General features: G+C 56.3%; 1 protein-coding gene across 1 annotated transcript; it reads left to right on the top strand.

Annotated features, from left to right (window-relative positions):
* The first annotated feature begins 3607 nt into the window (after positions 1–3607).
* IRF8 (interferon regulatory factor 8) lies at positions 3608–11577 on the top strand. The gene is made up of 8 exons (XM_026092085.1): positions 3608–3797; positions 4977–5160; positions 6678–6766; positions 7316–7427; positions 7848–7895; positions 8729–9115; positions 9741–9856; positions 10367–11577. Exons 1-8 carry the CDS (start codon positions 3624–3626, stop codon positions 10541–10543), a joined length of 1287 nt encoding a protein of 428 aa, XP_025947870.1. The 5' UTR covers positions 3608–3623; the 3' UTR covers positions 10544–11577.
* Positions 11578–14965: the final 3388 nt, after the last annotated feature.

Below are 14965 nucleotides of genomic sequence, written 5' to 3'. Positions count from 1 at the left end.
GGGCGCTAGGGGCACCCACGGGGTTGCAGGGCGCTGGGGATGTGGAGGATGAGGGTGCAAGGTTGTGGGGACACGGGGGATGGGGGTTGCTGGGAATGCGTGAAATGGGGATGTGGGGCATTAGAGGTGCACGTGGGGGTGCTTGGAATTGGGATGTGAGGCACTGGGGATGCCCAAAATGGGGTTGCAGTGTGTTAGGGATGCAGCTGGGGATGTGCAAAATTGGGATGTGGGGCACTGGGGTTGCATGAAGTGGGCACGTGGGGCATTAGGGATGCCCAAAACTGGGGTGTGGGGCGCTGGGGATGCATGCAATGCATCTGCAGGGCGCTGGGTTGTGGGGCTGGGGCCCTGGGCTGAGCTCGGGCTGGTTTCCGCAGCCCTGCGTGGCGTGGAGAGGCCTGTGGCCGCTCGGCACTGAGCGGTGTGGGGACCCCGGGCCAAGCCACCCCCAGGCCAGCTGGGAAGGGCAGGATGCGACTGGAGCACAGCCCGGGAAGTTCGCTCTGGCGCACGGAGCGGGGCATTGCTGTGTGGCCGGAGAGGGGGTGATGGAGCAGCGAAGGGCAACAGGGATGGGTGCAAAGTGCCACCCTGGTCTCACTGCGCATTGCACGGAGGTGGGATGATACAGGGTGGCTGAGCCCTCCTCCCTGTCCCTCCGGTGGGACCAGGCTCCAGCGGTGCCCCCAGGGTCCCCCTTGGGTCGGGGGCAAGTGAGCAGCATGCCGGAGGCAGGCTCCGGGCAAAGCGGGTGCCGCTGGGGAAGGCAGCAATTGGGTCTTACAAGGCAGCGCGTGCACACGGCATCGCAAACGTGGGTGCTGCAGAGCTTGCTGGGGGGGGGAACAGAGCCTCTGCCAGCGATGGGGAGAAGTCGGAAGGGTTTAGGAAATACTCCTTTAAATGGGAGCCTCCTCTGATTCATCCCATTTTCTAGAAAGCATAACTCAGAGCTGTTCCGTGCGGAAAGCCTCCGGCGAGCCGCACGTAGGTGCGGGAGGACGCTCCCGCGGGCGCTGTGGGGCGCCCGCCCCTTGGGGGTGATGCGGAGCCGTGCCCTCCCCGTCGCTTTGGCCGGCGATGCCGGGAGCCTTTAATGAGCCGTGCACCTGTCCCGAAAAGCAGGGCCGAACCGTGCATTGCTGCCTCTGGCAGCGAAGCTGTCGGTGCCTTCGAGCGTGCGGGAATAGGGTGGCCGAGACGGAGAACCGACATATGTGAGCGTTTGGCAGGGCAGGGTCCGGGTCCCAGGCTGTGCTGAGAGCATCCCGGGAACATCCTGCTCCCTGGGGTAGTTATTTAAAAAATAATAGGGGAGAGAGGGTCCCCTAACCCTTGGAGAAGGGGAAAAACCAAGGAACTCGAAGTCGCCTGCCGGGTGGGTAGGGAGGGCTCGCCTCTGACTCGGAGTGTTGTTGACCTACTCTGCCGCAAGTGATGCATCCCAGCGCTGGGAATCTCCTGACCTCTCCCAACGGCCCGGCGGGTTGGCGGAGAGACACTCCTCGGTGTGCCGGGGCTGCTCCGCCAGCGGTGCCAGCTGGGCTGCACGCTGCAAATAGCTTTTGCCTGGTCGCTATATCCCGGCCGCGGTCCGTGCCGCGAAGTTCCCGCGGGTCTCGCCGCGATGGGGCACCCGGGCAGGGCTGGACTCGGTGCTTAGCTTCCAGCTCGGCAGCCTGGGCGCAGTTTTCTCGTGGGCTCTCCGCAGCCACCCAGGCGCCTTTGCTCCAAATGACCTGAAGGCTGCAGAAAGGGCGGCTTGGACCGAGGTCACCTCGCGGCGCTCGGTCCCACGCGTCCGTCTGTCCGGCCGCAGGCCTGCCGTGCTTGGGAGGATGTGGCCGCGTGGCCCCAGGCTCCTCTGGCCGTGCCTCTGCCCCTGCCCCCCTGCTCGGCCCCTGGCCACGAACCCCGTGCTCGGGGCAGGCTGCGTGTGTGCAGCAGGGAGGAGGATCTCGGAGCAGATGTGCTCGATTCCTGTTAACTTTGGGCGTGCGGAGCGGGTGGCTTTGGGAGCTCCTCGGTGCTCTGCAGCTAGTTTGCACTGCTGGCTCAGGGCAGGTTGCAGGTGTTTTATTTCTTCCCTTTCCGATCCATCCTGTGCAAAATCAGCTCCAAAGAGCTGGCACGGGTGCTCCTCGTGTCCCAGCCGAGCCAGTCCTCGAAGCTGCCTTTAGCTGTGGCTGGGGACACCGGTCGCATTCAGTGTGGCGCTGGGGCCCCAAGTCCTGCGAGCGAGAGGAAACTCGGCCGCTAAGTATAGCACTGGGCTGCGTGCGCGAAAACGAGCCGGCTCTGAAGTCCTCGCTGCTTTTACTTTGAATTGTGGCTTAATCCTGCATTATTTTTTTTTAATTTTATTTTTTCTTCCCCCCGCTGAAGCGGAGGGGGTTGCATGGGATGTGGGGTGATCTGATGCGGGAACCCCGCTCTTGGGGCTGCTGCAAGGGCTACCGAAGGGCAGAGCGTGCCGGTGGCTTGGAGCACTTGGTGCCCGTCTCCCGTGGACCTAAATGACCATCTACTGCGGGCTGGTCCGTGCAGTGTTGCTCCTTTAGGTGACAGCACAACCAGGCTCTTCAATCGCTGGCTCCACGGCTCATGCATGACATGTCACGCAGCCAAAAGAACGAGTAAACAGAGCTTAAGTCATTTTTTTTTTTTTTTTTTTTTTCTGTGACCGGAGCACATGGACTTTGATCAAAGGAGCTGGGAGAAGAATTTGAAGTAATTCTGAGGAGGGGAAAAAACAAAAATCCTTCAAAAATATGGCATGTTGTTGTTGCCATGCCTACGCCGTCCCAAATAAAGGTCCTTCTCAGCCGCGCTTCTGCAGGGTCTGAACGGGCTGATTGGGGCTTTCATCTCCCTTAACCCGCTCTCCGGCCCTTGTCCAGGGAGTGTGTGGGGGGAATTCCACGTTGAAGATGCTGTGCGGGAATGCTGGCGGGTGCAGGGAGTTGCAGCTGCCGTTCGTGGCACGTCCGAATCCAGGGAAGCGGATACCGGCGAGCGTGGCTGTCCGGGGGCGGGGGGGGGGGGCTTTGGGGCGGGTGCTGGTCCTGCATGAAGCTGTCCCCCAGGAGGAGGGTGTCACCGAGGGGCGATTAGAAGCCACTCGGATACTGCCTTGATTTCCCTTTTCCCATTAAAAAGGAGGGAAATTGCAACGTATAAACACATGGGACGTGCAGCCCGGCCTAAAGCCGCTTGCCGCTGCAGGCGTCGCTATTTCCAGGCGTGAGCATGACAAACTAAAGCGGAGTGTGGTCGCTTGTACCAAAACTGCTCTGCTTTCTTTTTTTTTTCCCCTGGAAATCTCACTGCAGTCGGCAGGCTCTCTAGCACGCCGATCCACCGCTCCGCTTGCAGGGACTGCTTGTTAGTTGTATTGGCTAAAAATATATATATCGTGATAGCAAAACACATCGGAATATCTCCGTACCCAAATTCTTACCAGCAAGACATGGAAATGTAGAGCTCCTTTTTTCCGGTGCTAATGGACAAGCTGCTGTCTCCCTGTGCCCTTTTCCGCGTTGGGGACGGGATATTGGGATTGCCTGGGGTGGGATTGCTCAGGGTGGCTTAATGGATGCCGGTGCTGTCTCGCTTCCAGGATGTGCGACAGGAACGGTGGGAGACGGCTCCGGCAGTGGCTGATCGAGCAGATCGACAGCGAGCTCTACCCTGGGCTCATCTGGGAAAATGAGGAGAAAACCATGTTCCGCATCCCTTGGAAACACGCCGGGAAGCAGGACTATAACCAGGAGGTGGATGCCTCTATCTTCAAGGTAGGGCAGGATGCTTGATCTTGTGTTCTTGATGATTCCCGCGTGCCATGATGCTGGTTTTCCTTGCTGACGGACTTGCCTTGGCTGGCGAGAAGCATCCTCAGTGTCTGCAGACTTCGCAAATTTGCTCCTTCCAGGAGACTCCTCGCCACCTCCCGTTACGTAGGAATGAATCTCCAGAGGGCTTCTGGGGGGGTGGTTTGCATCTCTTCCGGCAATTGCCTGATTTGGATTCACTTTCAGCATGTTCTAATTCTGGTCTGATGCGAGGAGGAGCCAAATATGCTCTTTTTGACCTGGTCTAACCTTCCCATGAGACAGCTTTTGCTGAAAGACTGGATTTACCAAAAAAAAAAAAGCTATAGGGGAAGGAAGGAAGCGTCAGCTTTCCCTGGGGGTGGGGGGACTTTACATTGCAGGGTGAAGAACTGGAAAACCCTCTCTTGAACCAAAAAGGTCAGGTTCTTCCACAGGAGTTCCCTTGCCTTCCGCCCGCATCGCCGAATCTCTGCCCTGGCAGGTGGAGTTGTCTTTCAGGGCAGGAACAGCTAATTAGGGGCTAGTTCGGGAACGCTGAGCTATGAAGACAGTAAGGCTGTGTTGAATTCAGATAGCTGAAAAATGTGTGTGTGTATCTATATATAATATATATGTGTGTATACATATTTTTTATATATATAATACTTTTAATCTCCATTCAGTGGTAAAATGTATTTTCCCACCTACCCCACCTCTCTACCAGGAGTACAAATAGCATTTTAATCTTAAAAGAAACCAACCCTCATTTAGAAGTTAGCTGGAAGCTGAAAATAAAGGCTTATTCTGATTTTTAATTTGGGTGTTAACAGATCATTTGACCCATCACTGCTTCGGGTGCATCTCCTTGTATCCATCCCTGCACTGACAGAGGAGGGAAAGCCGTTTGGAAATCATGTGTTACGATCTTGGCTCTAGTTTAAGCTGTGGTATAAGAGGCACCGGGCCAGATCTGGCTCACTTAGGCTGGCGTAATTTAGTTGGCAGAGACTTGGGGCATGTGACTTAATGTTTAAGCTTTCCAAGGCTTTTAAATCTGGGTGCAAGAGCCTCTGCTTCCAAAGCATGGAGGAATGTCCAAGCGGGTTAGCCCTCGGTGTGCAAACCGGCTGCTTCAGCCCCGGCTTTGTGCTTCGCTCCTAGGCCTGGGCCGTCTTCAAAGGCAAGTTCAAGGAAGGCGACAAAGCGGAGCCGGCCACCTGGAAGACGCGGCTCCGCTGCGCCTTGAACAAGAGCCCCGACTTCGAGGAGGTGACGGACAGGTCCCAGCTGGACATCTCCGAGCCCTACAAGGTCTACCGGATCGTCCCGGAGGAGGAGCAGAAGTGTAAGTGTCCGGATGCGCTGGACCTCGGGCCGCAGCTGGGAGAGGCCGCGGCTCTCCTGCGAGTAACCGCGGGCGAAAACAGAAGTGGCCTCACGCCGCTGCCGTCAGCCGGTGCCGCTGACCTACATTTGGGCGCTGAGCTGTGCTTCCTGCGCTGGGTCTCGCCCTCGCACCCCCGTGCTCTGGCGCTGGGGATGTGCCCGGCATCGCCGGGGAGGCGTGGGAGGACGGGCTCGCTCCCTTTCCCTAAAGAGCTGCTCCTACCTGGAGCATCGCGTGAGCTTCTCTCCCGTAAGGCTTCGGATGCTGCTCTTCAGCAAAGAGAAGGAGCAAAGACCTTGCTGAGATGCAAAGGGCCTCGCTGCGGATCTTGGGATCCATCTCTTGCTTCACCTCTGCTGTCCCAACCTTGGGGTCGAACCTTTTCTTCCTAGATAGACAGCCTCGAGCCTTGGGGAGGGCTCGCACCATGCCCCCGCTTCAGTCTCCTTCCTCCCAAATGGAAAAAAAGATGTGGGAATGCCACCTGCAAGCCACAGGCTCGCACCCAGGGCGCTTTGCCCAGCTCCCTGCTCCTTTGGTGGCATTGCCGTGTCGTGGGGGCACCGCTGAAGTCCTTCCTCCAGTGAGGTCTCTTTGGGGCGGAAGGGGGGAATTGAGCCCCAACACTTTGTCCTCCCCTCGCGGTGCCGCCAACCTGCCCTGTGAGGGTGCAATCAATGCAATAAAATAAATGCAATAAATCCCTTCCCCTTTGCCCAGCAGTGACAGCAGTGATTAGAGTAACAGCAGTTGAGCAGAGAGCAGTTGTTGCTGTGATGTCCGGTGTGGTGTAGGCTGCACTAAGTATATCTTATTTGTGGTTAGGTGTGTGTGTGTGCTTTTTTTCTTTCCTCTTTTAAAGTAAAAACTTGCGCAAAAGAAAAGAGAGAAAAAAAAAAAACCAACCTCATTGCCAGGAAATCTCCCTTTAGCATCTTGGTCTTCTTCGGTCGCGTTCACACGGGGGGCTCAGCGCCGGGCTCTTGCGCGGTATGCAAATGCCACGGCAGGTTCCCACTGACAGCGCACAGAAAAAGGAGAAGCAGCAGCATCTCCTGTCTCTGGGGTGCTCAGGAAAAAAAAAAAACCTCGGGGCCGTTGCCAGCTCTGTCCCCCGCTGCTCGATTCGATTGACCTTTCTGCCCATTGTGGGGGGACCTGGCCCTGGCGAAACCACTCGCCGACTGGTCTCTGGGGCAGTCGGGTCCCGAAAGGCGGCTCCCGCTGGAGCAGGGGACGGGCAGGGAATTGCCCAGCCCCTGCGAGCTGCACCCGGGCGATGTTACGGGGCGCTGGGCCGCTGTGGTTCTCGGTTTCATAACTTTCACGGGGTGGGGGGTGTGGGGGGGAAGCGTTCTCTAAAACCCAGCGGCGACGTGAGCCGCTGGCTCGCTGGGCTATTCCGCGTGGCTGGCCCCGTGCCGGCTTGCTGCCGGGGCTCGAGGCTGTTGCTGAATCCCTGTGTTTGTTCCCAGGCAAAATCGGCATCGCGAACGGGAGCGGCTTGCCTGAAGTCACAGACATGGACTGCAGCCCCTCCGCAATAGATGACCTAATTAAAGAGGTAAGTCATCGTCTCCGCTGGAGACCTTTCCGACCAGAAGCGATGGACAGCCAAGTTTCTCAGTTGAAACGCTGCCTTTCTAAAGTAAAAATCTACAGGGATTTTTGGAGTCGGAATGGCCCSAAATGCTGTGTTTTACAGCTACAATGGCTGCATTCATTCATGTAACCGAACCCGAGGCCTCGGGACGGTTACCCATGAATGGACTGTGCTTTAGATTTGCATTCGGGTCGGCAAGACGCGCACCAGGGAGACAGAGGGTGTTTTCATAGCTCTGTTCCCCTTCTCTGCGGCGTAACACTGGGCTGGTTCTGCTCAGCGGCTCTCGAGGGTGCTATCTGGGGACACAGCCTGGGGATTCCCAAACTCCCTCTTTCTAACCAAATGCATTCATCTGTGCCTTGAACTCTTTTGTCCTCCTTGCTTTGCCTTTCGGGCCCCTTTTAGGGGGGGAATGCCGGCAACTGAGTGGCTTGGGGCAGATCAGTGACCAAAACCTGCTTTGACTTTGGCTCCGGCTGATCTAACGGGCTTCTCTCCCTGCTCCAGCCCCCCTGCGTAGACGAATACCTGGGTATCATCAAGAGAAGCCCCTCGCCCCCTCAGGAGACTGGCAGAAACCCCCCGATACCGGACTGGTGGATGCAGCAACCCAGCCCTGGTAAGTAGCCGATAGCCTGTGCGGTGTTTAACGGGACCGAGCTTCCCATCYGGAGGGGAGCGGCTGCCGGGGAGAAAACCCAGGGCAGCAAGACGGCCTCCCTCTGGACAGCAGCTGGGTTTTATCTTCCTTTCAATCCTTCAGCTTATTAAGAATGCTTAAAGTGTTAACTATGAACGTTGTGGTTCTTACAAGAGACCCGGCAGTGCAATACTCGTTGCACGAGATTAAATCCACCCTAGCGTATTCGCTGGCGTCTGCCAAGCAGGAACGGGGAGCTCTGATGAGCACGAGTCCCTCGGGGAGAGAAGCCTGGGGGGTCGGTGGTGCCGAGCAGGACTTGGTGCTCGGGCTCTGGGGAGGACGCCCTCCGCCAGAGCTGGGCGCACGGGCACAGWTGTGGTTTCTCTCTGCCAACAGCTTTGCCCCTGATGAACGGATACTCCGGCTACGAGCAGCATCATTCAGGTAAGGCGGCTCCCGTTGCCCTGCTTTCCCTGCTCGGTTGCACGCTGTGGCCATCAAATGCCTTTGGGGAGCTTGGTCSCTGCCTTGCACATGCAGGTGCCGTGGCAGAAGGTGGCTCTGCTAACTCTGCTCCGTGCCCGGCGGGGGACTTTGTGCCGGCTTTGGGGGTGCTTGAGTATTCACAGGGTCTGCAGGCTGAGCAGGGACACATCCTGCCGCTGCTGGGGTGTCCTGCAGCCAGGGCACCCATGCACGGGGCTGACCAGGGATGCTGGGGTCAGTTGCCCCTTTGGCYTGGAGATTTGCCCACAGCAGGGGAAGCGTGGAGTGAAAGCAGCGGGAGAAGAGGATTTTGCTGAGTAGTGCCTGCAGCATGGGGGGGCTGCTCTAATCCCTGTTGCTCTAACCACCGCGCCATCCTTCCTGCAGTTCAGGTCAATGATGTTCAGCTCTTGTAGTAAGTGCAGTGGCTATGTACCTAAAACGGTTTAGGCTGCAGCCATCTACCCAAGCTGTACGTTGACTGGGTAGATCAGAAGAGAAGCAAAACCTGGGGAAGCGAGTATTACCTGGGCCAGTATGGTGCCATGTCAAAAATTGACATCAGCCAGGAAAAAGGGGTTCAGTAACCAGAGCTCTCACTTGCTAGAGGACATCTCCTCTTGCTTTCAGCCTTATAGCAGGACTGATCAGCAAGTAAGAGGTCTCCTCCAGGAGTAAGATGCGCTCCCAGGAAATGTTGTGCTCCTCACAGGATTTGGGCCCTGCAGCTGAAACTCGGGAGGGGTTTGGCTGCTCCTCCTGATGGGCTGTGTCTGTGCATCTCCTCACAGGTTACTCCCAGATGGTGATCAGCTTCTATTACGGAGGGAGGCTGGTTGGCCACATCACCACCTCTTACCCCGAAGGCTGCCGGATCTCGCTCAGCCAGCCCTCTGGCCACAGCGAGAAGCTCTATGCCCCAGATACCCTGGAGCACGTGAGGTTCCCGTCGGCTGAAGCGATCCAGAACGACCGCCAGAAGCAGATCACCAAGAAGCTCTTCGGGCACCTGGAACGAGGTGTCCTGCTGCACAGCAACAAGCAAGGCATCTTCATCAAGAGGCTGTGCCAAGGCAGGGTCTTCTGGAGTGGGAACACCATGGTGTACAAGGACAGGCCCAACAAACTGGACCGGGATGAAGTGGTGAAGATATTTGACACCAACCAGTTCTTCCGAGGTTTGTAGGAGCATTTTCCCTCCTTCCTCTTTCCTCTTCATCCACTCCAGGCTTTTTGTTTACTGCCCTGCTGATCCTGCTGGTGTYGGCAGGGAGGCAGAGCTCAGCTGAGCCGGGAAGGTGCTGTTTATGGCTCTTCCAGTTGCTGAGTGACAACCCTGGTGGCTCTAACCACTGTGCTGTACTTCCTAATGCTGAAGTCCATGAGYCCAGGCATGTGGGGCCAAAGCATCTGGCCTGAAGCATCCAATGTTAGGTCTTAAAATCCTTGCTTGGCTAAACACCCGTAGGGAGGTAAATCCTTTGGCTGCCCYAGGTGAGCCTTTTGCTTTGGAGCACTTTGAAGTTATCAGCATCCGTCACTACTGGGTTACCCAGGGGCTCTGGTACTCTGGACAAGTAGCTCTTTCCTACTGGGAAGCAATAATCTGGTGTGTGAAGTGTCATTTAACAAATTCCTCATGGTTGGAGACTGCACAAAAACAAGCTCATTTCTCTTGAGCAAGCTGACAGGTTTCTTCTGTGGCAGGATGCATTTGGTCCCCAAGGGGGGGGTGTGTGTGTGTGTGTAGCAGATGATCACAGCTGTGCCAGGTGACCTCCAGCTGTGCTCATCTCCTTGCAGAGCTGCAGCAGTGTTACAACAACCAAGGCCGCTTCCCGGAGAGCAGAGTCATGCTGTGCTTTGGAGAGGAGTTCCCGGACGCGGTGCCGCTGCGGTGCAAGCTCATCCTTGTTCAGGTGCGGCCTCACCATGAGATTGCCCTTGGGATCTTTGCTCCCAGCCCTTAGCTCTCAATTTCCCCCCTCTTCTGAGCTGTATTGCTCTCTATGGTGGGGCTGGAGCTTCAGCCCCTGGGGCCACAGGCCATTTGGGTGCCTAAATTGGTGGAGTGGTGGGTGGATCATGAATACTGGCTTATGCAAGGCCTGCAGAGGTGCTTGGGCAGCTCCTTCTCAGACCTCTTGCACCATCTGGTTAGATCACGCTGGCAAACAAAGCCCCCAAGCGGCTTGCAGTTTAAAAAGCTTTTCTAAACTGCTAGGAAATCTGTTCATTCCCCCTTCGCCCTGGTCCTGGTGACTCCCATGTGCTTGTCACTTCTCGCCTCGGTCTGCTCTGCTGCGTCTCTCCCACCTCTTGCGCTCCACTGCCTGGCTCGGCGGAGCGTGGACGGAGGCGATGGGAGGTGCCTCAAGATGCTGCTCTTGGTTCAGTGTCTTCATGCCTCTTTGAACCCTCTGCTGCAGGTGGAGCAGCTGTATGTCAGGCAGGTGGTGGAGGAGGCTGGCAAGACCTGCAACAGCAGCCCCATGCTCCCCATCGCGGAYGAGACGCAGCACGACCAAGTGTACAGGATCTTCCAGGACATCTGCGGGCCGCACCAGCGGCCGCTCTTCCGAGAAAATCAACAGATCGCTGTCTGAGCCACCTTATCCTCGACAGACATAATACGGCAGTTTGGGTTAATCTAGATCCAGTTTGGTTCCATTAGTGCCTAAACYCTCCTTTTGGAAAGTGTCCTCTGGTTCTTGTTCTTTGCTGTTTCCAGTCTAGAGTCTGTATAAACACAGCAGTAAAAATTGCTATTTGTGAGTGAGTTGGATCCCCAATGTCAGGTCTGGAGATGCTTTACTGATAACAATGCCTTTTGTACCAAAGGAGATAGTCCTTGTATCGCTGCCCCTAGCTGACGGCAAGGGGAGGAGGAGAGCGTCGAGCTGGGTGGGACGATCTGAGCTAGCAGCGCTTTGYGCTGCCTCTAAGTACAAGTGAGGCAGAACTGAAAATCAACAGCTATAACGACCTGCCCCAGTCTGCAACTCAGACCTGGCTGAGAATATCARTTTGGAAGGAGGTGACTCCTGGAAAAGCTTTAAAATGCTCAAATGTAGTAAATTCTTCCCAGAAATCAGTTTTTTCCCAAAGGGTTTGTAATACTGCTGATAGAGGATAAGGTATGCCTTCCAAGGAAAACTTCCCCGAAGAAATTCCTGTTCGTTATTTTTGCTATGAGATTTATATTTTTATCTGTAATATGGAAGTACTTTGAAATTTGGAAGCTGGTGCAAAGATTATATATGTAAATGTTGGATATAAGAACCTAGGATGTAGGAACCTAGGAGTTTTAATTCCTCTAACCGGAGACAGAGTTTATATAAATATATATAATATGTTTTATTTTAAAGATCTCAGCGTAGTGTTAATAAGTTGACTTCACCCTCCAACATGCACATGTTGGCATCTCCCAAGCGTGACCAGGCAGCAGCGTCCATGTGTAAATCCTCATTAACATGCTTTCTGTGCGTGTGGCTAGGACGTGGGGCTTGCGCCTTGCGGCTGACAACAAACCAGGACCGTGCACATGTTGCTAAGGCTGCCTATTTATTTTAGGCCTGAGTTTTTTGTTAAATGTTTTTAATTTTTTTATCTTGCTGCAATTAAAGTGCTATATTTTGTATCTCTCTTGTGATGGTCTCTTTTTTTTTTCATTGCAACAAGTGGAGTGCCAAATCTCTGGTGAGGACAGCTGGCACCTCTGACTTGCTCCTGCCTCAGTTTCCCCTGTGGCCGGGCCTGTGCTAAGCCTCTGCTGCCTCCCTCCTGCTCCCTAACTGCTCGGCTTCAACTCGGGGACAGGAGCTGCGATGCGGCTCAAGGGAGGAGGAAGGGTATTGCTCATGGGGCCTCCATTCAAAGGAGCGTGAAGACGGGCCCATGCCCATCTCCCACAGCGCTTGACCTGGCTGCCCTTTGCCCATGGCCGCAATGGCCAAGGCCATGGTGCTCCAAGGTCCTGGGAAGCGGGCAGTTACTTGCAGCCCTGCTGGAAGGCGCATAGTCATCCCTGCCCCCGTGTTCCCTGCTGGAGCTGTAACCCACAATCCTTTCCACCCGCCTTCCTCGTGGGTCACAAACACCAAGTCTTGTGTGGGGGGTGTTTGGGGAGGTCTCATCTGCATGGAGCCAGGAGTTAATGGCAATAAGGGAGCTTCAACCTTGGTCAGGCAGTGAAGCCTGGGGTGTACAGGAGAGGCTGAGCATCTGCTCATCAGCTGGCTTCACTTCAAGCCTGGCTTGGGCAGATGCCCTGGGAGGCTTACGAAGGCTGGCAGACCCCTGCTTGGTGTGTCCCCTGCCCCCTGCGAAGGACAAACATCAACAGCAGCCTCCTCCTCCTGCAGCCCTGGGGGGTAGGTGGCTGCTATGTGTGCTCTGCTTTGCCCCTGCCCAGGGCACAGCCTGTGTGGTGGGACCCTGACGCCCAAGGGACTGTGCGAGCCAGCGCTTGTGGTCTGCAGAGATCCAGGCAGGCGGAGACTGAGTCTCCTCGGGAAATGCGGAGGGGAAGGATCCCAAGCTGTGCCTCTCCCTCTGCTTGGGTACCGAAGCAGATCAGCCCTGTCTTGCTGCTCTTAGCCTTTTCTTATTAATGGTAGAGACCTTCCCCAAGTGAGAATGTGTGGTCATGGCACAACTGAGTTGGGAGGACTCTGGTTGACTACGGCTCACCTCTATTCCAGCAGATTGCCCTAGCTCCTGGATTTCTAGCCTTTTTGGGACGGGCATCTCTCAACCTTCCCAGTGAGACATTTCTGAAACAATTAAGTGTTCAGCCCTCGTGGGACTTGAAGCTGACTCCTCCACGGTAAGCAGTTATAGCCGCTCTCTTTTCCTCAGTCCCAAAGAGCGGTGGACACACAACGGACAACACAGCTTATCTCCTGACACCCAAGAAGCGCTCTGAGATGGGAAAACCCTGGTCTCAGACATTCCCGTGCAGGCCAAGTAAGCGCTGCGCAGGGCTCTCCCTCCCCGGGAATGGCTGTACGTTAGGACTAAGGGCAGACCTGCATCTCAAGCTGCCCTGGACCTGGTGTCCTGCTGTGTGGGACCCCTCGAGCAGGGCTGTCCCGCAGAGTCCTGCCAGGCCCTGCAAGATGGGAATGTGCGCTATGGGCGTCCTGCTCTGTGGCCAAGTTGTCCCACCGTGCTGGTGGGATGCTCGTGGGTCTGTGTGCATCCCTTGCAGGTGCTGTGGCACGTGGCCTTGGCGCTTGTGAGAAGAGCTGGCCGCTGACCATGATTTCTGCAGCTGCAGCACTATCCCCAGTGCTATTAAGCCCCCAGCTCCCATGGCAGGTCTGGCTTATGGGATGTGTCTGGTGGAGGTGGGCAGTGTGGGAATGCACCTTGCGGGTGCGCAGGGCAGAGCACCAGCGGCGTTGGCACTTCAGTCTTTTCCTGTGCCTCCTTAGCTCCATCTTGATGTTTCTCTTGGGGTTTAATCCTCTTCTGGTCCCTGGCGTTGCATCAGAACTAGCTCGCTGAGAGCGCAGCGCATTTGCATACAATACAGCTTTGCTGCCACCCGGCTCAAACTAACGCAAGGAGCAAAAACACGAGAAAGAGAGTCAGCCTTTCTCCTTTATCGTAAGCTCTTCGGGCAAACCACCCTGCCCCGTATTGCTCATCCCTCCCACAGGGGGATTTGTCCCCTGGAGCTGCCCGGTGCACGAGGAAGCGTCATTTCTGCGCAGGTGGCTCCGGCCCTGCGTCCTCCTCCGCTGCGGGCAGAGGCGGCGCGGCGCCCGCCGCGGGCGCCCGGCTGCAGTGGAACAAAGCATGCCCACTTGTGAAACACGTGACGGCCCGCGGGCTGAAACACCAGAAACACCGCTTGCGGTTTCCACAGATGGCCTGGAACAAGTCCTTCCTCAGAAACCACCATATTGTGCGCGCCTGGAGCCACCTGCTATGTATTCAGGGCTCTTTCAATTTCCACCCCAAGACCGCGGAAAAGCAGTGGGGAGCCGAGGCACCTTTTGGAGGACTGGGCTGCGCTCTTTATTTTTAGTGTTCCCGTAGTGCTTCAGAGCCCTGGGCTTGGTCTAGGACCTCTGCCGAGCAAGGATGGTGCCCATCCCAAACATCTTCCAGGCCAGGTCCAAGGGGAGACAACTGGTGGCCCCGGGGCAACCGGGAAGGAGACTGCGGGACAGGATTGGTCATCCTGATGGATGGTGACTTCAACGCGCTGAGCCGTGTTGGGTTTTTTTTCCGCAGTCGTAAGACCGAGGAGGGTTTTAAGGATACAAGGTGGTTTCTGCGATTGCAGGCAGGGTTCCTGTTTTGCTCGGGGCTCAGGTAGGACGCGCGGTAACACGGGCTTCATGCTTAATGTCTGGCCCAAGCCGGGCTTCCCTGGCTCGGCTCCCCTCCCAAAACCCGACGTGTGAAACGCGTCCAAGGTTTGTGGTCGCTCGCGAACAAAGGACCAGCTGCTCGGGCAGCCGGCAGCGGATTTCAAGGTAACTGTGCCAGGCTGCACAGAGCGATGCTCTGGCCCAGATTTCCAGTGGCCTTTGTAAACGCTGGGAGGAATTTCTGCAGATCTCATACTTTTGCCACAAAGAGGGGCTTAACAAATCCCAGCCCAGGTTGTCTTTAATACGGGAGGACCTGAGGCGTAGGAAGGCAGGTGCTTTATCCGTGTTGTCCCTGCCAATGCCGCTGGTTAGCACCAAACCTGGGACAGGTCTGCACTCCCTGCCTGCCAGCTGGGCAAAACCACACGTCCGAAGGGAAGAGACCCATCGCTTCCAGTCTGGGGTCTCCTGGCCACCTGGAGCTCCTCCAAACTAATCCGTTTAATCCCCACAGCATCCCTCTGAGAACATCCAGCCTGGACCTCGTTTCGCATGAGAATGCCTCAGGCCGTGCCAGGCGAGCAGAGCATGGGGCAGGTCCTCGAGGGTGCCTGCTGTCCTCACCGCAGGTGCTCGTGGTCCCCGGGACCACGCAGACCTGAAAGCGGTGTGTGCATCCCAGCCACCCGGCCCTGACCC

Source organism: Apteryx rowi, unplaced genomic scaffold (genome assembly GCF_003343035.1).
Source record: "Apteryx rowi isolate R43461 unplaced genomic scaffold, aptRow1 scaffold_94, whole genome shotgun sequence".
Taxonomy (NCBI): domain Eukaryota; kingdom Metazoa; phylum Chordata; class Aves; order Apterygiformes; family Apterygidae; genus Apteryx; species Apteryx rowi.
This window is presented reverse-complemented; position numbering and strand designations above follow the sequence as displayed.